This window comes from Balaenoptera ricei, chromosome 21 (assembly GCF_028023285.1).
Source record: "Balaenoptera ricei isolate mBalRic1 chromosome 21, mBalRic1.hap2, whole genome shotgun sequence".
Classification (NCBI taxonomy): domain Eukaryota; kingdom Metazoa; phylum Chordata; class Mammalia; order Artiodactyla; family Balaenopteridae; genus Balaenoptera; species Balaenoptera ricei.
The window spans coordinates 29,974,216-29,997,744 of record NC_082659.1 but is presented as its reverse complement, the minus strand read 5'-3'; the positions used below and the strand labels follow the sequence as shown (position 1 = coordinate 29,997,744).

Genomic DNA, 23,529 nt, shown 5'->3' with positions numbered 1-23,529 from the left:
CTCAGAGGTCTCTGGGGGCGCAGACGACTGGGGTCCACAAACCAGAGCTGGCCTTGGGGAGTCCCCAAGCCTTGAGAAGCACCCTTCTCAACAGGTGCATCTACCCTTCAGCTTCAAGGTGTAAAAAAGTCACCGTCAGGGAGAGGAAATCCTCCCCACTTGGAGGGCGTAGCGCGGAAGGCGCGGTCGGGGCTGGCGACAGTCGCTCGCCTTTCCGCCACCTGGTGGCGCCAGAGGCACGTCGTCTTTGCTCGCCCGCAGGGCTCCGGGGCGGCGCTTGCCGAGTTTCTTGGTCTTGGGGCCTGGTTCCCTTCTCGGCCCCTCGGACCTCGAAGCTAGGCCCAGAGGAAAATCCACATTTACACACTCCCTCCACCCTGTCCCCAGGAAATGGCAAGGCCTTCGAAGTGAGGCTGGGAGCTAAATAACCAAGTTGGAAAAAAAGGGGCCGTTTTATGTTATTCGTAACGCGTTGGCAGAAGTTTTGTTTTCTTCTCCCCTGCTTTCTTGAGGAAAGGCATTAAACTCGTCCTTGAACGGAAATCTGAGCAGGAAACCATAAGGTGTTTTAAACAAGAACAAAAGAAGGGCATCTGCTTAGGCGTCTGGAAGTGGGTCAGTGGGGCAGGCAAGAGAGAAACACCACGGTGTGAATATAGCCAAGTACTCCATTTATTAACAAAATAAGTCTTACCAAGGGAGAGCTCTATTCATCCCAAACAGGCCGCAGCCCTTGCGCAGCTGCATAAGGCCAGGAGGGAGGGAGGGAGGGTGTTGGGTGAAGACCCCGGGGGCCGAGCCTTCAATCCCAGTAACTGAGGGAGCCCACGGCCAACTTTGGGGACTCGGGTCAGGCCTGGGAGGGGGCCACCGGGGTTGCTGTGATCCGTGTGCTCCCTAACTCCCTCAATGGTGCTAACAAGGCTGTGCTGCCAGCTGATACTACCACTGGTCTGCTTTGGAAGGATCTAGCAAGAATCACCGACCCAGCCCCCATCGCCAGGACAGGGACCACAGCCACAATAGCCAGAGAAAAACAATGACTGTAAAAGCACTTTGCAAACTATAAAGAGCAAAGTTCCATACCAGTAGGGCCTTCTAGAACTTTTACTTCAATTAAGTGAGCCCTGCAGGCCCCTCACCATCAGGCAGTGTGACCACCCGGTGTCTGGGGCCTGTTAAGAGTCTGGGAGGAGAAAGGCTCTGTTGGAGGCGCCTCTCCGGCCACTGACTGGTGCTCAGAGCAAGATCGGGGAGCAAGGCTCTAATTTGGGGGGCCAGGGCGCAGACCAAGGAACCTAGGGAGAGTGGCAGGGCAGGCGTCACAGAGCAAAGTTCCAGGTCCATAAGAGGGCAAGACCTCTAGCTCCCAAGGCCGCTCCCTGCACCCCCAAATGCGTTACAAAAAATACCTCCTCTCTGTTACTTGTACAAAGGAAAAATACAGAACCTCAAATGGATGGAAACAAGAAGAAATGAAAGGGAAAGGAGGGGGCAAGAGAAGGAAGAAGTGTAGTTTGAACGGTTAAGAAGCATGCAAGAAACTCCCCAGAAAGGGAAAACAAAAAGAACCCCCAACTCCCCCTCCTCCCCATAAAACCAAACCAATCAAAAAAAAAAAAAAAAAGCGCAAAAGGGAAAAAAACTCGAAAACTTACATCTAAGTAAAAGAAAAAACGGAAAAGAAAGAAAGAGGGGCCGGGGACATGTAGTTACCTGTGTGATTAATATTATTATTTGGGGGGAACAGACTCTTTGCATACCATTGACTCGTGTGGGCCGTTAATGCACTTATATTCCCAGCTTTTAAGCTAACATTACAGTAAATAAATACACAGTCCGGTGGGCGGGAGGTTTGGGCGGGGGTCCGGCAGGGACAAGCAGTGGTGGAGGAGGCAGCGGAGGCGGGTGGGGAAGGGAGGCAGCGGCGGGGAGGAGAGGAGGCTGGGGAGAAAGCAGGGCTGTAGTTACTGGTATCCGAGCGCGGAAGCTGAGGCCAGTCTCTGTCCGTACAGCGCGTATGGTGAGTAGTAGGGTCCGGCTGTGGGGAGGGACGGCACGGCCAGGCCCCCGGCTGTGGATAAGTGGCTCTTGCCGTAAGGGTGGTACCGGCTTAGGCCCAAAGTGTGTGGACTCCGCAAGGACAGCGACCCGGGGCTGCCGGGGGCGGTCGGCGGGGGGAGGTGCAGATGGCAGGAGGCGGCGGCCGCAGCGGCCGCGGCGGCGCTGCCCAGGCCCGAGGCCCCCGGATAGGCGGCCAGAAGTTTCTCGGCGCCGGGCAGGGCCGTGTGAGTCCGTAGGTGGCTGAGCAGCTCCTCCGAGGTGGCGAAGCGCTTGTCGCACGGCCCGCTGGCCGCCACCCAGTTGCAGCTGTGCGGCAGCGGTTCGTTCTGCAGCATGAAGCCGTAGGTGTAGAGCGGGTGGCCGGGGAGCGCGGCCTGGGCGGCGCTGGACGAGAGCGCGGCGGGCTGCAGCGGGTGCCCGGGGTACACCAGCGGGTAGCCCCCCGCCTTCAGGCCGGGCGCAGCTGGGTCGTGCGCGCTGCAGGTGGAGCAGCTGGAGCCGCCGAGGTGCGAGGCGCCGTGGTAACCTCCCAGGCAGTAGGGGTCGCGGCATAATCCCTGCAGGAAGGACGGCGGGGAGGCCCCGGTGAGCGGGCTGGAGCTGGGGGGCTTGCCCGGGGGCAGGCCCAGGCCCCCCGACAACTGGCCTCCCACGAGGCCAGACTTGCTCGGATCCAGGCCAGGCACGAACTGAGACGGGTAGCCGGCGTAGGCGCCCACGATGGAGCCGTGATAGCCGATGCTGGAGGGTGGCAGCGGGAACACCGAGTGGCCCGGCTTGTAGGGCGACACCGGCGCCACGTGGCCGGCCCCCACCAGCGCGGAGGGCGGCTCCGACTTGCGCCCGGAGGCCCCGGCCTCGGTGCCGCCTCCATGCGCGCCCGGCTCCCCACCGCTGCCTCGGCTCACGGCCGCGGGCTCCGGGCTGGGCTTGGGCTCCTGGTCCTTCTTGTCCAGCTCTCCGCCGGCGCCCCCGCCGCCGGTCTTGCAGTCAGAGTGGTGCGGGGAACCGCCCCGGGAGCCGCCGGGAGAGGACGAGGACGACGACGCGGAGACCGGCGCTCCATGCGGGGGAAAGGGCGTGCAGGCGGCGCTGGGGACCCTGAAGCCCGCCTTGTCTCCCGGGGACAAGGAGGAGGAGGTGGAGGACACGGAAGAGGAGCCGCTGTCTTTGCGGGAATCGCCGCCTCCGGAGCCCTTGGAGTAGGGCTTGAAGCTGGACTTGTCCTCGGCCGGGGAGTCCCCCAGCTGCTTGAGCGCCGCAGACGCGGAGGCGGCGCCCGAGGCCGAGCGGCCAGGGTCCTTCTCCGCTCCCAGCCCGTTGGCCGCCGCTACCGAGTTGAGCTTGGACGAGGGCGGCGGATCCGGCTTGCCGATCTGTGAGCAAGTCTGGGCCAGCAACGCCAAAGGACTCTTCTTGGCGTCCAGCTGTGGGAGACAGTGGTAAGGGAAGGGAGACGGGAGTGAGACCAGATACCCACGGAGCGAGCGAGCGGGGCGCCAGGGGAGCGGGGTGGGCGCGGGGAGCACGCAAGGCGGCGCGACGGGGCGGGAGGGCCTCGGGGAGAGGGTCTGCGAGGGCCTGGCGGGCGGGCGGGCGGGCGGGGCAGCTGGATGGAACTGCGCTCACACTGCCCGTCGGTGGGATCCCTCGCTCCTCCGGATCCCGGAGTGCGCCGTAGGCCCCGGGGAATGGGCAGTGGAAGCAGTCCCCCAAAGGCCACCACGGGAGAAGGTGACCTCTCTGGATTCGGGGCTGGGGGAGGGGCTGTGACTCGATTCCTGCCTTCTCATCTCCCCCGCCTCTAGGCCCGGGTTAAAACTTATTCCTTCAGTTTGGGGAACTTCGCTTGGGACGGGTTTCTGGCGGTGGCGCCGCGGGGTAGGAGACGGGAGAAGCGCGTTCTGAAGCCAGGGCTGTCGTTGGCGCTCTCTTCGTAGCCCCTCCCTCCCGGGGAGGGCACCCAGGCAAGTGGGAGGAAGAAAGACCTGGGGTCGGGAGTGCCTGGGCGTAGTGCACCCTAACCGGATGGGACAGGGGCGGCGTGGGACGGGGGCGATCGGGCTTCAGAGAGAACAAACCCGGGTGGAGGAGTGGGGGGTGGGGCGGGGGGAAACGGCCCAGGAGGGATCATCTCTGGCCTGGAGACTGGGTGCCCAGGAGAAGTAAAGGACCCAGGGGAGACTCCAAGAGCAAACCCAATCTGAGAGAAAACACGTAGCTCCGAAGGGAGAGTGTGGAAGGGGAACCATTCCCGGAGAACCGGGTGGGCTCTAACCCCTCTGTTCTCCGTCCCTCCTCACTCCGTCCGCCAGTGTGGCCGGATCTGAGCGTCGCACCGAGCCCCGGGGCGCAGGGAGCAGGGCCGTGGGCCCGGCAGTCGTGGGCGGAATGGGGCCGGCGCAGGGCGGGCAGCGACCAGGGGACTGACCTCAATGGGGCTGACGGGAGTGGAGGACAGCGGCTGCAGGTACTCCGGGTGCAGGAGGTGGCCGGTGTGAGCGCTCAGCATCTTCAGGACCCTGATAGGGAGCCGGTTCGCCTGGCGCAGGGGGTCCGCCGGGGGCAAGAGGGACACCGCCGCCGGCACTGCCGGCCTCTTCCCGCCGCCGCCGCCGCTGCCGCTGCTTTCGGGTGTCCTTGAGTTAGATCCAGCGGGCGAATCGCTCATTTGGAGGAGGCAGCGCCACTGGGGGGGCGGGGAGGGAGGGGGAGCACCGGGAGGCGAGCTCCCGGGGCGGGTGGGCTCGCTCCGCAGCGCCGAGCGCGGTGCAGCAGTCGCTGCGCCTCCACCCCTCCTCCAACGACGACGACGCCACCGCCGTCGCCACCGCCGCTAGCCCCGGCGAGCAACACAAAAACCTTCGCCTTTCGCGAGCCGCACGTCAAATAGCCGCGATCGGCAGCTACACTTCAAAGGGATCGCCGCGCCCGCCCAATCGCAGCTCTCGCCGGGACCCCGGGGCGGGGAGAGCGGCGGGCGGAGGCCGGCGCCGCCGGTGGGAGGGGAGAGCCTTAAAGGGGCCTCGCCCACGAACCCGCCGCCTCGGCCTTTACCACCCGCCGCATTCCTCTCCTCCCCCCAGCTGGGCTGCCTCTGCCCCGGGGGTCCCAGAGAGGACGGGACTTCTCCGGGACCCTGGGCTCTGCTCCCTATCCTCCGCTGGCTTTCCTGTCGCTCTGCCCTCTCTCCTTTCGCACCGCCGGGGAGTGGTGCTGGCGGGGGCAGTCACCCGCAGGCCGTGTGTGTCTGGGGTGGGGCGGGGTGGGCTGGGGGTGGGGTAGGAGCTCCTGGCGCCGGCTCCGGTACTGCCAAGTCCAAGCCTTTCCGGGAGGCAGCCTAGGGGCGGGCCGCGCCTCCAGAGCCCCAGCTCTGCTCTGGTCCTGCTCGGGCTCTGCTCAGGCTCAGTCCCGGCTCTGCTCGGGTCCAGCTCTCTTCCCCTAATTGGCTTCTCCCGGGTGTCCTCACTTGGAAGCGCCCGAGCCTCGGAGGCAGCCACGGTTCTCGGGACGCGGCGTAAATCGCTCCAACAACTTTGAGCCAGTCCGGTCCAAAGCCTTTAAGTTTGAGGTGTCCCTTCCGGAGTGAGATGGTCGCAATAAGCCGCGGTTCCCTAGGCGGTGCGCCCCTCCCGGATGCGCCGGGCGCGAGGTGCCTACGCTCTGATTTATAGGTTAGATGTTTGGTATGTTTCAGGTTTCTTACGGCGTTCTGCTTAGAGGCGTAAAATTCTCTCACTGCACCCGGCCTAGCTGCTATTGGGGGTGGGATGGAGACCATGGAGAGGTCAGCATCCCAGAGGAGGGAGGAATCTCTCTAAGTGCTGCACGTCGATGCAAACTCCAGAGATGCGTCTACCCTACCCCCATCCTTTTCTTCTCGCGGGGGAAAGTGCACTAGGTTTTCCCAGGGGAATTTCGGAATTTAAAACTTTTTATTAAAAATAACAGTATCTTCCTTCACCCTATCCCCTCCCTCCCGTGCCTTTTGGATGGAGTATGCATTGCCAGCTTCGCACCGGGCAGAGGTTTCACATAGTCCTTGTCCGGACATTAAAGTTCCTGGTCCGCCGATCAGAAGGTGAAGCTGGCCCTTTGTGCACCGGCCTCTAGGGAGACCACTTCTCCTTGCTCTCGGCGGCCAGCGGAGGCGCGCTGGTGTCACTGCCTCGCTTCGAGTACCGCTTTCCCAGCCTGAATCCATCACTCGGATTGTCAGGCCTGTCACTCGGGGCGTATTGCTCTAGGACTCTGCTGCTCGTTGATCAACGCCTTGAGATCACATGAGTTCCCAAGATGGGGATAGATGATTTCAAAGGGGTTCTTCCAATGGAAAGAAACAAGTATCACAGAAATAACAAATGGCAATCTTTATCATGCTCAGTAAAGAAGGCAGCAGGCACCACTCCCAGGCCACATCAATTATACACTAAACTGAATGTACTTCCTGGATCCATCTGGTTTTTGGACAGTATGCATAGACCTCTGAAAAATTACACAAGCTTTCCCTGCCCCAGTTTTAATCCTGGTAAAATTAGGTTTCCACGAATGCCAAGGGATGCTCTGACTGGGTGATGTATTCCATACTGCAGCAAGAGGGTTACAAGAAGGAGGGGGGACCTCACTTATTTTATTGTGGTGGTCCCTACCCCCGGCCCACCCCTCCTTCTCATGCCAGCCTCTGAGCACTCTGACGTCCTTGCTACTGCCAACACCAAGTTTAAACATCCACTGCAGGGCTGCTTCAGCCTATGAGCCCATTTGGCCTTTGGGAGATTGCTCTGCAGAGAGAGAGCAGAACCTTCCAGAATGGAAGAAGGTGGGCCTTTGTAGGCAATCTTGGAGGAGGAGGAGGAGGAGCTGGGAAGGGGGAGCCCTAGGAGACAGGAAAAGATGAAAGACCCCTTCTTGATTATCGTAACCAGCCCAGCTGTGAGCGCCAGCCAAGAACTCCTGCTAGGACCCCAGCAGATGTGTGTTAGGGATGATTAATGGGGAATCAGTTGGGAGCAAAGGGGAGGGGAGAGAGACAAAGGCATTTAGGAATTTGGAAGAAATCTAGAGGGGTAGGAGGCAGCAGAAAGAGAGGGGAGAACGGAGGGTGATAAAATATTTACTCTCTATTTGGGGAGGAAAGAAGAAGAAGGTAAAGAATGAATGAAAGGAAGGGAGAGCGGAGGAGGTGAGGACAGGGTGACCACCAGGCTCGGGATGGAGGGTGGAGAGTTTGCCCAGGTAATCATATATTGTCCTTAAGAAACCCCATTCCCTAAGCTCACAGCTAATCACTAGGACCAGGGGGCGGGGGGGGGGGGGAATGCCAGACAGCACATAGGTGGAGACCAGGCGTACTTCCCCACTCCTGGAAAGTGCTAGCAAAGGAATAGGGCCATGCTTCCCTTTGGGGTGCTGATGAGGAAAGCAGGAACCCTTTGGCTGGATCCATCCAATCGCCTTAGGAGGGAAAATGGAACACCATACTCAGCCAGGCCAGAGGCCTAATTAAAAGGGAAATGTTAACCTCTACAGAGTCCTAAATGGGGCCCTAGTGGCCTAAAGCAAGGGCCGTTTTCAAAGGAATGTCTTGTCACCTGGGAGAGAATAAGGCTGAAGAAGTTTTCAGTTGGGTCGTGTTTATTGAGGTTGATGGGGTGTGGTTGAAAATGCCACACAAGACGGTGTTGTACAGGGCCCAAGTCCTTCCTCTGCAGAAAAGCCGCAGTCCTGTGGCTAAAGGACCCTTCCCAGATTGCCCTGTGAGGGAGGGCACCATGACAGTGGGGCTGCTTGAGAATGCCCCCAGACAACGAGGTGAAGAATTACAGTTCTGTCAGGCTCTTGATAAGTTTCAGGTACCTTCATCATTCCCATTTCTAGCGTGGAGAGGTTAGTCACTTACCCAAAGGCCCGTGACCAGTGGGTGACAGAATGGTCCCTTGGAGTCAGGTCTCTGGGAACCAGACCTCTGAGCCACATTGCCGCGGTGGTCCCGGGCAAGGAAACCTCCCTAAGCTTTGGAAACCTCAGGTATAAAACCTAAGAGTGGCCACCTCCGAGTTGGGAGGCCCAAAACAGACAATGCATGTCACATATCTAGTGCTTGGCACAAAGAAAGTCCCAGGTCAATGACGGCTGTGACCAACAGCATCGTTGGCTTCTGTGGGGCGATTGCTCTGGAGAACAGTCACTGCACATCTGGATCCAGAGGCTCCCAGCGCTGGGAACCCACTCGCAAACACCCAAGTCAGCCCAGCATCCTACCCAAATGAGGGTACCCCTCCCCCAGCCTCCAGTCAAAGGAGTCTTTAAAAAAATAAATGCTTCTCAGAAGCCATCAAGAAAATCCTTTAGGAAATTCTGAATATTTATAGATTTTTTTTCATGATTTCAATTTACATAAAACTCACCACCCAGGAAAAAAACGCCTGAGTCAGGTTGGGAGGAGAGGTGGGAGGTGTGTTGTGTGGGGTTAATGTGGAGTTTTCCATCCTCGCCAAGGCGGAATTGCCTGAATCATGGCCTCTCTCTTCATGACACTCAAGCCCTAATGGCAACAACAAGAAATATCTCACTGGGTAACTATTTACATTTTTTTTTTTTTTTTTTTTTTTTTACAAGCTGTAAGAATTCTGAAATGTCTGCCTCATAGGGGACTTGGTTTTCCTCCCTGGCGCTTAATATCTTTCAGCGGCTGGCAATTACTGCCTTGGCCAGGAGCCCTGATTCAGCACTGCCTCTGTCTGCCCCATCCTCGGGCTTCAGACACAGCCCCGGGGAATGAGAGGACAAGAGGGGCCCAAGGAACAGTGGGAACAAACAGGCAAAGCAAGAAGGACCAGCCTTGCCAGAGAGCCCACTCTGGTAGCCCCCTCTTCTGTGTTCTCACAGCTCCGATTATGTTCTTACACTCATCACAGGGCATCTGCCGTTATTTATTTACTTGTCCATCCTCCTGCTGGACTGTGCATGCTGCTGTATTACCCTCATCCTCTTCGTGTTCTTATTGCCTAGAGGGATGTTTAACTATCTTCATCACAGCAGCCAACACGGACAGCCAAGCACTGTTGTAAGCGCTTTGCACAATTTCTCAATTTCTCTCATTTAATCCTCACAGAAGCCCTAGGAAGTAGGTCCTATTGTTACCCCATTTCACAGAGGAGGAAATGGAGGCACAGAGAGGTGAAGTACCCTGCCCCGAGTCCCAGCTGGTAAGAGATGGGGGTATGAATGCACGCAGTCTGAATGCCGTACGTGCCCAGTGAAAGTCTGTTGACGAACGAATAAGAATTTTACATACAGAGGGTTCTTTCTTTCTATCTCCCCTCACCATATTAGTAAAAAGACTCAAGGTGGATGAATTAGTATTTTTCAAAATGTCAACTATATGAGCCTGTTAAAGGATCTTTTCCCAAATACACGTTTGCGTTCATCATCCCGCAACAATTTTCTGAGTTATTTTGGGCAGGTGTTTTTATCCCTTTTGACAGATGAAGACCGGGGCTCCCAGAGCTTCTGGGGGAGTCTGAAGTCACACAGCAACCCTGGCAACGCAGCAAGAAGAGACCTCCTCCCTCTCTCCCTGGTTCTCCTATCACAGCCCCATCGCCCCCATCGCCCTATAGATGGGGAGGTAACTCCCTTTGATAAAAGAGGGAGGAATTAACTACTTTTCCTCCCCCTTGAGTTTCCTTTGGAGAAGTGGTGGGAAGGAATGGACAAAGGAAATGTAGGCTGAAGCTTATCTCCCAGCCCTGTGTTTGATCCTGGTCCTTGAGCAGGGTGCTTTGAAGAAGTGGTTTCGTTTATCTCCTATCAGCCCAAGGGGAGATAGGCAGGGCTGGCAGGGAGGGGCGATGCGAGGAGGTGTGCTTTTGAAGTTCTCCTCCCTCAATTTGCCCCGCCCCAGACATCAACCTTAGCCCTGGGCAGTCACCCTTGACTACTTTGTTCCTTTGGGCCTTCAAGTTTCTTCTCTCTTTTAAGTTGCAAATACTGCTGGGAGGAATTATACTTTAGTAATCTGCCAACACCTCAGCTGTGATTAGCAGTGAGTATTTTACCCTGTAATAATAACACTGATGGAGCCTTATAGTGTGCCAGCCTGTCTGAGCTCTTTACCTGTAATAACTCACTCAGTTCTCACTACAAACTGATGAGGTAGGGACTATGCTTGTTTTTATAGGTGAGGCACTGAGGCTCAGAGAGGTTAAGTAACTTGTCCAAGTTACACAGCTCAAAAGTGGTAGAACCGGGATTCGAATCCAAGTAGCTTTTTCTGAGCCAACCTACTGAGTGCAGGCCTGAGGGAGACGGAGGCCCACAGGAGGAGACACTGAAAACAAATGATTTCAGGGACTTCCCTGGTGGTCAGGTTAGGACTCCTTGCTCCCAATGCAGGGGGCATGGGTTCGTACCCTGGTCGGGGAGCTAAGATCTCACATGCCGCATGGCATGGCCAAAAAAAAGCAAATGACTTCAACTGTTTTCCAGAATGCTGGTCTTCGCAACCAGCATTTTTTTTGTGTGTCCAGGAATGAGAATATGGTAGAGAGGAAACTGAGGCAGAGAAGGAAGTAAGCGGAACGTTCATTTAATTAATTGAACTGGATTGAATGAATTCATTCAATCTCTGTTTATTGGCCACTTGGTAGGTGCAGGCCCAAGGCGATCCCAGAGCATGTAAGGACCACAGCGAGTCGGTCAGTCCAGGCCACCTTCCTGGCATGCATATTCCCAGCTCCTAAAAGGTGGGGCAGCCCTTTCCTTCGGGCATCTGTGGGCTTCTTTTGCAGATTAAAAGAACAAGTCAGCAGGCTCTAACTTAAATCCTGCCCATTACCCTGTAGTTTAGTTGCCCACTATTCTTTTTTTAAAAAAAATTGTTTTATTTATTATTTTTTAAATTGAGGTATAGTCGATTTACAATATTGTATTAGTTTCAGGTGTACAATATAGTGACTCAATATTTTTATAGATTACACTCCATTCAAAGTTATTATAAAATATTGGGTATATTGCCTGTGCTGTGCAATATATCCTTGTAGCTAATGTATTTTATACATAGGAGTTTGTACCAGTTGCTCACTGTTCTTAAGAGAATTTGCTTCAAGTTCAATTCAGATTCTACCACATTTACTGAGCACCTCTGGGTGACAGGATGAATCATTCTAGGTGTGTTCGTGCACCATCTCTCATTTGGGTATAAGGGGAGTCCAAGAGCAGGGCGGAGGTCCTGAAAGGGAAGCAGGGACCAGGCTTCCCCAGATGTCCTGCCCCCATGCTCTGAGCTTCCCCCAGCTGGAACTACTGGACCCCCAGGAGATCTTGGTGGCAAACTGTGACTATCTCAGTTACACAGGGCAGGTACCTGCTTCTGACACCCACGCACCACCCCTCCTGCCCCGCCCCACTTCTGGCAGTGTATAAGCCTTTAAACTTGCCCAAAGCATGCCCTTTTCTAGGCTGGGCTCCTGACTAGGGGGGATGTGCAGCTCCAAATTCATTTCAACAAATACGATTAGAGAACAGGGGAAAGCTGCTCAGGCAGTGGCTCAATTACCACTGGTTGTATTTGATAAAACCAAATTCCAAGATGTCAGAACAATTTCGAGGAGTGTTTATTTCCGTGGCCCTCTGCCAGCCTCTGCTCAGAGAAGGAAACCCGAGAGGTGGGGTCCCAACCAAGCTGATGGCTGGAATTATCCAAGTATAGTGGTCCATTCAGAGTGGAGGTTTGCATAATAAGCCCCCTTTAAAAGTGATTTAAATTATTATTAATTTTTTGGGAGAAATGCACTTATTTACTTCTGATGAAGTGCATTCCCATGGCGCCAAATTCCCAAACTATGAGACTGTACAGTGGAAGAAACCTCCCTCTAGCCATCCAGTTTCTCTCCCCAATGCATCAATGCTATGAGTTTATTGTCCATCCTTCCAGAGGTATTTTGTACATATATATTCTTTGTATATTTGTATTCTTGCAAATACATATATATTCTTTCTCCCTTTTATACACAAATGGCAACATACTACAAACTGTTCTGTACTTGTTTTTTTTTTTTTAAGTTAATGTATTTTGGAGATTGCATCACGGGCTTCTGCATTTTATTTATTTATTTTTTCAGATTCACAGCATTGTTACATGGATGTGCCACAAGTTTATTTGACCTGTCTCCTGCTGGTGGACATTTAGATGGTTTCTAGTTTTTGCTCCTGCAGTGAATAACCATATATATGTATATGTGTATATCTATGTGCATATATATATAATTTATATCGTTCTCCGTGTGTGCTAGTAAAACTATAGGGTAAATTCCTAGGAGTAGAATTGCAGGGCCAAAACCTATATGCATTCAAAACAAGTCCCTTTTAACACAGTAGGTAGGATAGACTTGGAGTGAGTTCGAAGTTCAGCCAAGGGATTCGGGCAAGAAAACAAAGGCAATACCTCTAGGAACTTCCAGTCACGTTCATTTGGAGAAGTTTAAAGGCTCACTAAGAAGGGGTTCTGTTTCCATCTTTGGATTTAAGAAAATGTGCATGCTTCTCCTGCTTTCCTCCTCCTCCTCTTCCCACCTGCTCCCTCATTAAGTAGGAGGAGAAGGAGGAGAGGAATAATGAGGTCTGGCCTAAAAGAATCCACGATATTGATGAATACACATTTTAATATTGCAAACTTTCCAATCAGTGAACCGTAACAAGAACCCTGGATTGGCTGGACCTTTTTTGTTCACGCTCATAAAAAGGCAAAGTTTCGTGCCAAAGACAATGCATGAAATATTGTCGTGTCCATGGAGGTTTATATCCAGTCCTAACCATGAATTTCCAGCATGAGGCCTGTGAAGCATCGGAAGACATCAAATCATGCCATCAGTAATTATTGTTAGCAGAGTGCTACCCAAGGCGGGGGAAGTAGTCTTTATTTTGTTCTTCTTTTAATATTTGTACTTTTGAATCGGTATTACCTGCAAAATTCAAAGGGCATGGATATGTGATTTCTCAACAAGGGTTGAGATGATAAGAGTTTTCTGCTTTATCGACCATTCGCCAAGAAAAAAAAAAAAATGCAGGCGTTTTGGCACCTGTAGTTTCTCGCTGCAAAGACACACAGCATGAGCCCTCCTCTTGTCTCCTCAAGTTCAGGCCAAGGCCTGGGCCTCCTTGGTCCACCGAGTCGAAGCTCACCTTTTGTTAGTGACCTTGACCCTATGACACTGGGAAGAGTCATGACTGGGCGGAGTTTTGATGGGCCGTGGACTCAGGATAAACGTACATTCCAGGCTGTCTAAAGTAGAATTCTTAACATCTTGAAGACCTTTCTCAGGTGTCCTGAGGCACTCCTTCCACATCACCCAAGGCCTGTTCTGATACATTCAACACAACCGCTTTCTGCCAGGCTCTCTTTGTTTTTCTCATTAATTTCCTTACATAAATGAATCAATGAACAAATGATAAAAACAGCTGTAACAACGAAAACAACCCAAACAATCCAACCAGAAAAGCTACGGCGGTTAAAAACGCCGAGGAGATGGTGTCTTTTTCCTTTTTATGTTTTTTTAAAAAAATAAATTTATTTATTTGTTTTTGGCTGCATTGCGTCTTCGTTGTTGCGAGCAGGCTTTTCTCTAGTTGCAGCGAGCAGGGGCTACTCTTCATTGCAGTGTGCAGGCTTTTTATTGCGGTGGCTTCTCTTGTTGCAGAGCATGGGCTCTAGGCGCACGGGCTTCAGTAGTTGTGGCACGAGGGCTCAGTAGTTGTGGCTCGCAGGCTCAGCAGTTGTGGTGCATGGGCTTAGTTGCTCCGCGGCATGTGGGATCTTCCCAGACCAGGGCTCGAACCCGTGTCCCCTGCATTGGCAGGCGGATTCTTAACCACTGCGCCACCAGGGAAGCCCCCTTATTATGTTTATTCCTGTTCCACATCAGGCGCCAGGTGAATTTTTCCCTACTGCAGTCAAAATGCATAATGACAATCTTATTTATGACAGGAGACGTGTTTTTGTTTTAAAACAACTGATGGAGATGCAAGATGGGAAACGACAAGAAAGTGCGATTTGGGGGTAGGGGTTGTGATGGGGGAGGGGGTAGGATGCTGGCAAAGGAGAACAGCATTTTCTTTATTAAAAGTTGGAATCCATCCTTTACTCGTGGAGCAAGGGAAGAAAAGCATCCAGGAAGAACGCTGGGGTAGGGACATGGCATAATGACAGTACTCTGAGGTCTGGACAAGGGGGCTTGGGTTGCCCTGAACTGCTTCCAATTGGGCTGTCTCAGAAGGGACCATGTGCACGAAGGTGCAGAGACAGTGTGAACAGAGGAGAAACGTGAACTCCATTCCCCATCCCACCTCTCCCTGGGTGACATCTCTGGTCAGCTCAGTAGGCATCTATGAGCCCCTAGAGGTCCGCCCTTGACATGATGCCTCCCAGTCCTGGTAGAGAATTAAAGCCAGACACCCTGGGAATCGCGGGAGAACAGGAAAGCTTGTACAGGTGGCTCATTCCCTGTGGGTTTAGGGAAGAGAAATAAAATGTTCTCACCTGTGTTTGAGGAGCAGGCCGTCTCCTCTGGCCAACCACTGGAAGTTGTAATCCTCTCCTTAGAGCTGTTCCTCCCTGAAAGTCTGGAGGGAAAATGACAGAAGATGAAGCCTTACCAGGAGAGGAGAAACGGAGAGCAAAAATCAAGAATGCTCCAGAAAGCAGGGGAATGGAAGAACTTGGACGAGAAAGAAGCTATTGTGTCCATGGTAAGAGTGAATTTTTAAAAAGTCTCTCATAGAAAAACAGATTTATGGTTACCAGAGGGGGAAGGGGGTGGAAGAGGGATAAATTAGGAGTTTGGGATTAACAGATACACACTACTATATATAAAATAGATAAACAACAATGTCCTACCATATAGCACAGGGGACTATATTCAATATCCTGTAATAAATTATAATGGAAAAGAAAAAAAAAGTCTCAGGAGGTGGTGACAGGACCCAGGGCTTGTGGGAAAGAATTAGGGTACTGCTGGAACATCATTTTAGGATTTTTTTGGGGGGAGGGGCAGGGTTGGGGGGGGGGTCCCAAGTGTGATGGAAAGGATTAACCAGAAGCAGCTAATTCCAGTGAAGGATTTTTTTTTTTTTTAAAACTTTGGGTTTATTTATTTATTTATTTATTTATTTATTTATTTATGGCTGTGTTGGGTCTTCGTTTCTGTGCCAGGGCTTCCTCTAGTTGTGACAAGTGGGGGCCACTCTTCATCGCGGTGCGCGGGCCTCTCATTATCGCGGCCTCTCTTGTTGCGGAGCACAGGCTCCAGACGCGCAGGCTCAGTAGTTGTGGCTCACGGGCCCAGTTGCTCCGCGGCATGTGGGATCTTCCCAGACCAGGGCTCGAACCCGTGTCCCCTGCATTGGCAGGCAGATTCTCAACCCCAGTGAAGGATTTTTGACTATTTCTCTCCTTGGTGTTTGGACCTGATTATGTTGATATGGGATCCATCAGACCATTGGATTAATTCAACCAGCCTGTCTTTTCCGAGATAGGCAGCCATACAGCCCTGGGTGACAAAGGCAACAAGCCCAGGTCTGCCAGGCTTTGCACCCAGGAGCCTGCCCACGCCCAGTGGCAGGGCTGGGCTCCTCCCCACCCTTCGGCTCAGACCTGGACAGGACGGGTAGTTAACGTACTCGGTCAGCTCCTTCCTCAGGGGCACAAATGCAGACCTTCTCAGAACACCCCGTGCCCCCCACAGCCACCTTGCAAGCAAAGCAGGACACTGGTTTCCTAAACCCCAGTATATTTTGCCAAATAAGAGTGTTAATACCCCTCCCTCCACCTCTCTGAATGAATTGGATTACTTAAAGCATCTTTTCGGAGACGTCAGCAGTTTAATAGAGGCAATGAGTCAGGGCTGCCCTGTGTTTTATTTTTCTGCCAGTATTTAGTTAATTAAAGATGCAAATTAAAACACCTTAATTTATGTAATATCAATACCAACGCCTGAAAACATTTGGCATAACTGCTCTGGCACGTCCTTTACATAAACTCTTCAGAGCAGTGCTAATAAAAATGAAAAAGGTTGTAAATCACATATGATTTATTCATCTTCTGTATGGTATGAAAGCATATGCCAAAATCAAGTTATTTATGAGCACGTCCTAACAATAGGCATTTTTGTTGGCTGCAAATGACAAAAAAAGTTTTTTCTGACGGATGTGTGTTTTAATTTGGAAATGTCTCAGGGCGCCTCTATTTTCTGGGCTCTGATCTCTAAAATTTATATTTTTGCACCCAGAAAAAATTAGATTCATATATTGAAAAACATATAGAGCCTAAAAACATGATGGCATCGGCTGAGAAAGTCACCTGCAACCATCTGTGTGTAGATAGATGTATACACCGTACGTCCTATGGAGTATAAATCTTCAGGTGAGGAAAAAAGGGTGGTGATTTATATCTTGTTTCTTAAATATTCCATTATGAGGATTATCTCACAGGAGGCTCGGATACAGATGACGTTGGAAGGGATTTGGTGCGTGGCTGCTTTTTGGGAAGCCTTAGAGATGAACTGCGTGTATGTGAATGGAGAGCCAAACACCAATCTTCACCTTTCCCCTCCTGTGCTGATATATCTTTCTTGGTCTGGTGGATCAGAGCCTAGAGTACATTTTATTCCATCCTGGAGGAAGGACAGTGGGCTCCATTCAGGGGTACCGAGGGATGGCGTGCTCTCTCTGTGTCCCATGGCAAAGCTCCCTAATGCAATGATCTTTTTAAACTTGCTTCTTCACCACTCTACTCAAACAGGTCTCAGGGCATGTAGGAGAGTGGACAGAAGTTCTAGAAAAACCCTCTCCATCCTGAAAAATCCAAGCAAATTCATAAATACAATCCTCTAGCCAGCTTGTGGCTTCCCTACGTGGGAGGGAAGAACCCAGTACAATACTATGCCTTGCTTTATTCATTATCTTTCTGTTTTTCTTTATCTGTTAACCATTTTGAGCTACCAGTTAGCTAGACCTGCACCAAGGTGCCCAGAACTCACAGGAGCTCCACCAGATATTTTAAATTTTAAAGGAAATACATCTCTCAGATACCACACTAACTAGCCCAAGATGGTTAACAATTTCAACATTAAACTGAGTTACATTCAGTTTGATGATGTCAATCCTTGGGAACTTGGGTATTCATTGTCTTTTAACATGAGCATTACAAGCTTGGTGGAAGAGGTAGCATATCAGGGTTCCTCACTTGGGGAAATGATGCAGAAGTGGCAAGTGGCATCTTTTTGTGATCTTAACAGCCATGGGTCCTGAGCTGCCACTAGGGTTGTGGGGAGACTGCTACAAAACTTCAAATGAAATATCTTCTGAAGTCTCCCCTTCTGATATTAGAAACAATGATGAACCTTTTACACTGGTTCCAACTGGAGCTAATGGGATGCCCTCCCTTGCCTCAGACTCATTGTAATAGTGAGTGAGAAACTCACACTCTTTCAAATAGATGCTTTTTCTTGGGTGGGGGGGGGGTGGTTACCAAGCAGAGCCAGAGAATGTCCTAGAAAAGTTAACCACCCTCTCATATCCTCCCAAAGTCCCCTCTACCCCCTCCGACCCATAGTGTCTCGCTGGGTCATGGGAAAAAAGAGTCTGGTGTGGCAGACAACCTAACTCCAGAGGCCAGCTGAGCTCTACATCTTGTGAGGATACACGGCATCACAGTTCCTCAGCGGTAGGATTGGAGGGTGGGCTGTGAGCACTTCCTTGAGGTGTCAGCGCTGAGCCTATGTGTCCTTGTGTGTGATCGTGGACATTTTCTCTCTCCCTTTTCCTTGCTGCGTGTCATCCTTAAAAACTAACTTTTACCTTTATACTTATTTGAACCCCTCCTGCATCCTTAAAAGATTTGAGGTCCCTTACAATTCACAATGCAGATACAGTAAAACCTGAAGCCATTAGCAGAAAAGTAACAAGATCAGAGCCAAGGACAAAGGAGGAAGGGGGAGGAAGAAGCAGAGTAATTACACCAGAGGGGGAAAAACTTAGATTTAGGAAAGCTAATGCAACTGAGAGCAAAACCCAGCTCCCAGCTCCCTGGCAGCTTGGTGGGGGGGGGGGGCCAGCTATTGTAATAACTGTGGATTATCGCATCTCCAGGGCAGGTTGAAATACCTGCTGGGAGCTCACTGCCCTGTGAGCCTGGCCAGCTAGTGCATCTCTCGGAATCTCTGCTTCCTCATCTATAAAATGAGGATTAACTCGCCCATCATAGGGGTCTTTCGAGAATACAATTCAATGACGAGAACAGTAGCTCACTTAACATGGACTGTGCAGTCTCTCTTCTAAGTGCTTTGCATGGACATATTTCATCAATTCTAAGATGCATTTTTTTTTCTCATTTTTAACATCTGACATTGATTTTTAAAAAAAGCATTTAGCACAGATTATTTTGCAGCATTTCTTCTTTCTTTGTTGGACCTGAAATAATGGCATAATGTAGATGATTAGATGAAATGTGTTATTAACGCATTCAATCCTCACAATAACTTTATGAGGTAGGGGCTGTTTTTGTCTCATTTTAAAGATGAGGAAACTGAGGCAATAGAACTTAAAAAAAAAATTATTTATTTATTTGGCTGCACCGGGTCTTAGCTGCGGCACGTGGGATCTTCGTTGCAGCATTTGGGCTCTTAGTTGCAGTGTGCATGTGGGATCTAGTTCCCTGACCAGGGATTGAACCTGGGCCCCCTGCACTGGGAGCATGAAGGTTTAACCACTGGACCACTGGGGAAGTCCCAACAGAACCTTTAATGACTTTTCTAAGGGCCATGGATGGCAAACAGTGGAACTGGAAATGTGTCCTAGGCTGTTTGACTCTACCTCCACACCATACTGCCCTTCACTGAGTAGTTCAGCAACAATCATTTTGACAAAAATTTCACTGTTATGTACTGGAAATTTATTTGTCTGGTGCCTCTTATCGGCTGTGTTTTCCAAATGCTCTATTGTTACATTAAGTAATGCTGATATTAATATTATTATTATTATTTTTAAAAATAAATTTATTTATTTATTTTTGGCTGTGTTGGGTCTTCATTGCCGCACGCGGGCTTTCTCTAGTTGCGGTGAGCAGGGCTACTCTTCGTTGCGGTGCGCAGGCTTCTCATTGCGGTGGCTTCTCTTGTTGCAGAGCACGGGCTCTAGGTGCACGGGCTTCAGTAGTTGTGGCATGCGGGCTCAGTAGTTGTGGCTCGTGGGCTCAGTAGTTGTGGCTCACAGGCTCTAGAGAGCAGGTTCAGTAGTTGTGGCACACAGGCTTAGTTGCTCCACGGCATGTGGGATCTTCCCGGACCAGGGCTTGAACCCGTGTCCCCTGCATTGGCAGGTGGATTCTTAACCAGTGCACCACCGGGGCAGCCCTGATATTAATATTATTATTACACATGTATTTGCACAAATGTTCCTCAACACCTGTTTACTGTCATTTGACTTTGCTTGTGAAATATATAAAGATAAATTATGTAGACAAATTTATCCATCATTTCCATTATGACTCCTGGGCCCTGATTTTTATGCTTTAGAAGGTCTCCACTCTGAAATTACAGAATGAAATGATTCATCCGTGAAAAAAATATTTCACTGTTAATAGAATTACTGTATGATCCAGCAATTCCACTCTTGGGTGTATATCTGAAGAAAATGAAAACACTAATTCGAAAATATACATGCACCCCAATGTTCCTAGAAGCACTATTCACAATAGCTAAGATATGGAAGCAACCTAAGTGTCCACCTACAGATGAAAGGATGAAGGAGATGTGGTATATACATACAATGGACTGTTACTCAGCCATAAAAAAGAATGAAATCTTTCCATTTGTAACAACGTGGATGGACTTAGAGGGTATTAGCCTTAGTGAAATAAGTCAGACAGAGAAAGACAAATACTGTATGTATCATGTATATATGAAATCTAAAAAATAAAACAAATGAATGTATGTAACAAAGCAGAAACAGACTCACCTATACAGCGAACAAACTAATGGTTACCAGTGGGGAGAGGGAAGTGGGGAGGGGCAAGCGAGGGGCAGGGGATTAAGAGGTACAAACTCCTATGTTTTTATACATTAATATATATGTATTTATACATTAATAAGCTACAAGGATATATTGTACAGCACAGGGAATATAGCTAATATTTTATAATAACTTTAAATGGAGTATAATCTGTAAAAATATTGAATCACTATGTTGTACACCTGAAACTAATATAATATTGTAAATCAACTATAATTAAAAAAATTTCACTGTCGGATACTGGGAATATAAGATGAAAAGACATGTACTTGCCCATGAACTCCAGTGAGGGGACCAACATGTAAACAGATCATTATATTTCAGGACACTAAGTGCAATCAGTGGAACGATATCCAAGGCGTAGAGGCAGAGAAGGGAGGGATGATTAGTTGCTCAAAAGCCTCTGCCCTAGGGCTTGGCTCTGTAGTAGAAACTGCCCCTCCAGCAGGTCAGGAGAGACATGCGTGTTCTTGGCTCTGAGAGGAGTCTGCGGGGTGGACCTTCAAATGATAGGTGACACGTTCCAACAGCAGAGAACCAAATGCACAGGCGCTCCACCCGTGGCCATTTCGTACGTGGATGCTGGCTGAGCCCTGCGGGCAGCAGATCTTAAGCGAGCAGCATCATGCTCTCAGGAGAGGCTTGGAAGTGGCCTTGGGGGCAGAGACACAGGGAGAGGCTCGGCCTCTCAGCACTAGGGCCGGAGGCTCTGTCCCCGGATGCCCAATCCCGGAGGGTGGGGAGCTGGGGGAGGACCTGGAAGAGGTGAAAAGCAAAAAAGAGAAACAGGAAGGAACCACCTGTTTGGAGTAAGAAAATGTAGCTTCCAAAGGAATGGGACAGTAGTCTCTGGGCTATGGTGAGGGGCAGAGAAGGAAGGAGCAGGCTTGGTGGGAGGATACCTGAGATTGAGAGCTGATTCCGCCTCTTGGGACATGTTGTCCTTGGAGTGTCAATTTTATCCTCTGTCTAATGGGCATAACAACTTTGCACTTACTACCTCACACGGTGGTTAAAAGACCAATTAAGATAATATATGCGAAAATACTTTCCAAACTCCACAATGCTATGCAAATATGAGTTACTACTGTTGTCTTTCTAGCCAGGTACCTGCTCTTTCACTTCCTGACTCTATGATCTTGGACCAGTTACTACAGGGGAAGAAGAGATACACAGGGAACATGGCTTCCCATGGTAACTAAAGCAGCTTGACTTAGAACTTGAAGCTCCTCCTGGCTGGGGGGTCTCACTGGACCCCTGACCTAGTGAGGAAGCCTGGGGGCTACAGGGGACCCCCTCTAGAGTTCAAGACCTCTGCCCCATGGGTGGGGATGGGATCCTAGCCTTCAGTACTCATTGCCCCCACTCCCTCGACCCCCCACCCAGCCGCAGCAAGTGAGCTGACATTGGGAGAGCGCTTTGGGCATATCTTCTTCCACGAATAAGGAAAGTTCAGCAGCCCAGACATCAGGACTAAACAGAACAAACTAACAAAAACAAAGCAAATCCATTCAGACAGAACTTCCCTGATAAAGACTATTTTCTAAAATTTCAAACAGGTTAAAGCCTCTATTATTAAAGCTTATTCTAGACCAAACAAGAGTGGGGTAGAAACCCCACTGGACCCGAGTCCCTGCCCTTAGCCATAGAGGTCATCGGCAGCCCTGTTCATTGCAGTGTAGCCCACAGCGGGGATGGGTCCAAGGGTGCTCCCGACTGAGGCCTCACCGCCCGCAGCAGGAAGAGAGGGGAAGAGTGGCTGTCCAGGGAGAGGCGGGACTGGTGCCAACAGGCCACTCCGGGGACAGCAGAAGCCGACTCCTCCCCTTCTGGCCTTTCCCGAGAAGAAGGAATGAGGAAGTGGGAGGGGAAAGAGGTGGAGTAGGAAGAGGCCAAGAGCTGGGGAGGGCAAAGCAAAGAGAGGGGCTGAACTAGAGGGAGGGAGTGAGGAGAAGGAGGAAGAGGTGAGTGAAGAGAGCTGGGCCAGCAGAAGTCAGAAGAACAGACGTAGCGGTCCGCAGGCTGAGCTCCTGGCATCCCCGCCCCGCCCCCTGGGTCCTCGGGACGCGTCTCAGCATCTCCGACTCCCCTCCGGTCCTCATCCTCCAGGGAGAAGGGCCCTTCCGAGCAGGGCCTGCCTTCCTTGGCAGCAGACAAAAGGCCATTTCTGAGTTGCACAGAAAAACGTGTTACTTTGCCAGAGGGGCCGGGTCAGGGCTGCCCGGCCCAATCCTAGGCCGAGGGGATCGTGGGCAGAGGGGGGCTGTCAGTCACCGGGAGCCCTCCGTGAAAGGGGCCCCTTGTCAATTTCCCCTGCCTTTGAAGTGCCTGGGATGGAGGTGCTCAATTAAAAGCCCATCAGTCTGTAAGTAAATCAACGCCTATCAGGCTTGTCACATCAAACAAACGATTATTACCCCAGCCCGCCCACCCCATTAATCTGGCTGTTCCTTCTTGACGGCTCAGGGTCAGGGCACCGTAAATCCTGTACTGGATTGTAGCCACCTGGATCGGGATGAAAGCGCCGGCGCCACGAGCGCCGCACTCAGGCGTTTCCCAGGGTCTCCCGGAGAATGGTGGACCAAGTTCAGGGGCAGAAAACGAGGCATGGACACACGGCGATGCGAAGAGGTCTGGAGCTGGGCAGAGAGAGACGCATAGAGATAGAGGCAGAAAGAAACTGAAGGAAACAAAAAAGAGGGGAGAAGCAGCCTGAGAAAACAGACCAAGGTAGAAATAATTGGAAGACACGCAAAGTGGTTGAGACAGTTGCCATAAAAACTCACCCAGAGGGTTGAGAATGAATAGATGCTTCTAGAAGACAAGGAGGCATCCGGAGGAAACTTCTCAGTCACTGGGTTCTAGGTCACAGTGTCAGAAACCGATCCAGGTTAGGTCCCTCCCATCCCCACGGCAGTCTCCAAATGTCCCTTAGCCAAGGGAATGGTGGTGCTTTGCTGAGTGATGCCTGGTATCGGACATCTACATACGTGATGGCCAGAACTGGATTTTCTGCAATAAAAGGATCTGAACAGACAAACTGGACTGAGTGTCAGGTTGTGATGTGCTGCTAAGCGAGGCCCTAAGAACCACTTCATTCTGGGGCATTTCTCCCAGGCTCTGTGGGCTGTTTTGTAGGTTCTTTCTGCTTCTGGGATCAAGCTCTGGCTTTCCCCCGGGGCAGACCCGAAGGAGGAGGGGGAGGGAGAAGAGGAGACAGGACAAACTGTATTTTGGGCTTGAAGGAGGGGCTGGGTAGGAGGTGAAGGACGGGGGAGGAGGGAGGAAGGAGGGTTAGTATCCAATTTGGAGGAACAAGGCATGCTATTTACGGGAAGGAAAGAATAGTCTTTCCCCAGACATCTGTTCCAGAGGTGCCCCAAGGCATAGCTCACCCTG

The 23,529-nt window shown here is 51.1% G+C and overlaps 1 protein-coding gene across 1 annotated transcript; it reads right to left on the bottom strand.

The window, feature by feature from the left end:
- Positions 1-1,712: 1,712 nt before the first annotated feature.
- Positions 1,713-4,961, bottom strand: ZNF703 (zinc finger protein 703). The gene is made up of 2 exons (XM_059909566.1): positions 4,496-4,961; positions 1,713-3,491 (listed from the first exon to the last, which is right to left on the bottom strand). Exons 1-2 carry the CDS (start codon positions 4,733-4,735, stop codon positions 1,968-1,970), a joined length of 1,764 nt encoding a protein of 587 aa, XP_059765549.1. The 5' UTR covers positions 4,736-4,961; the 3' UTR covers positions 1,713-1,967.
- Positions 4,962-23,529: the final 18,568 nt, after the last annotated feature.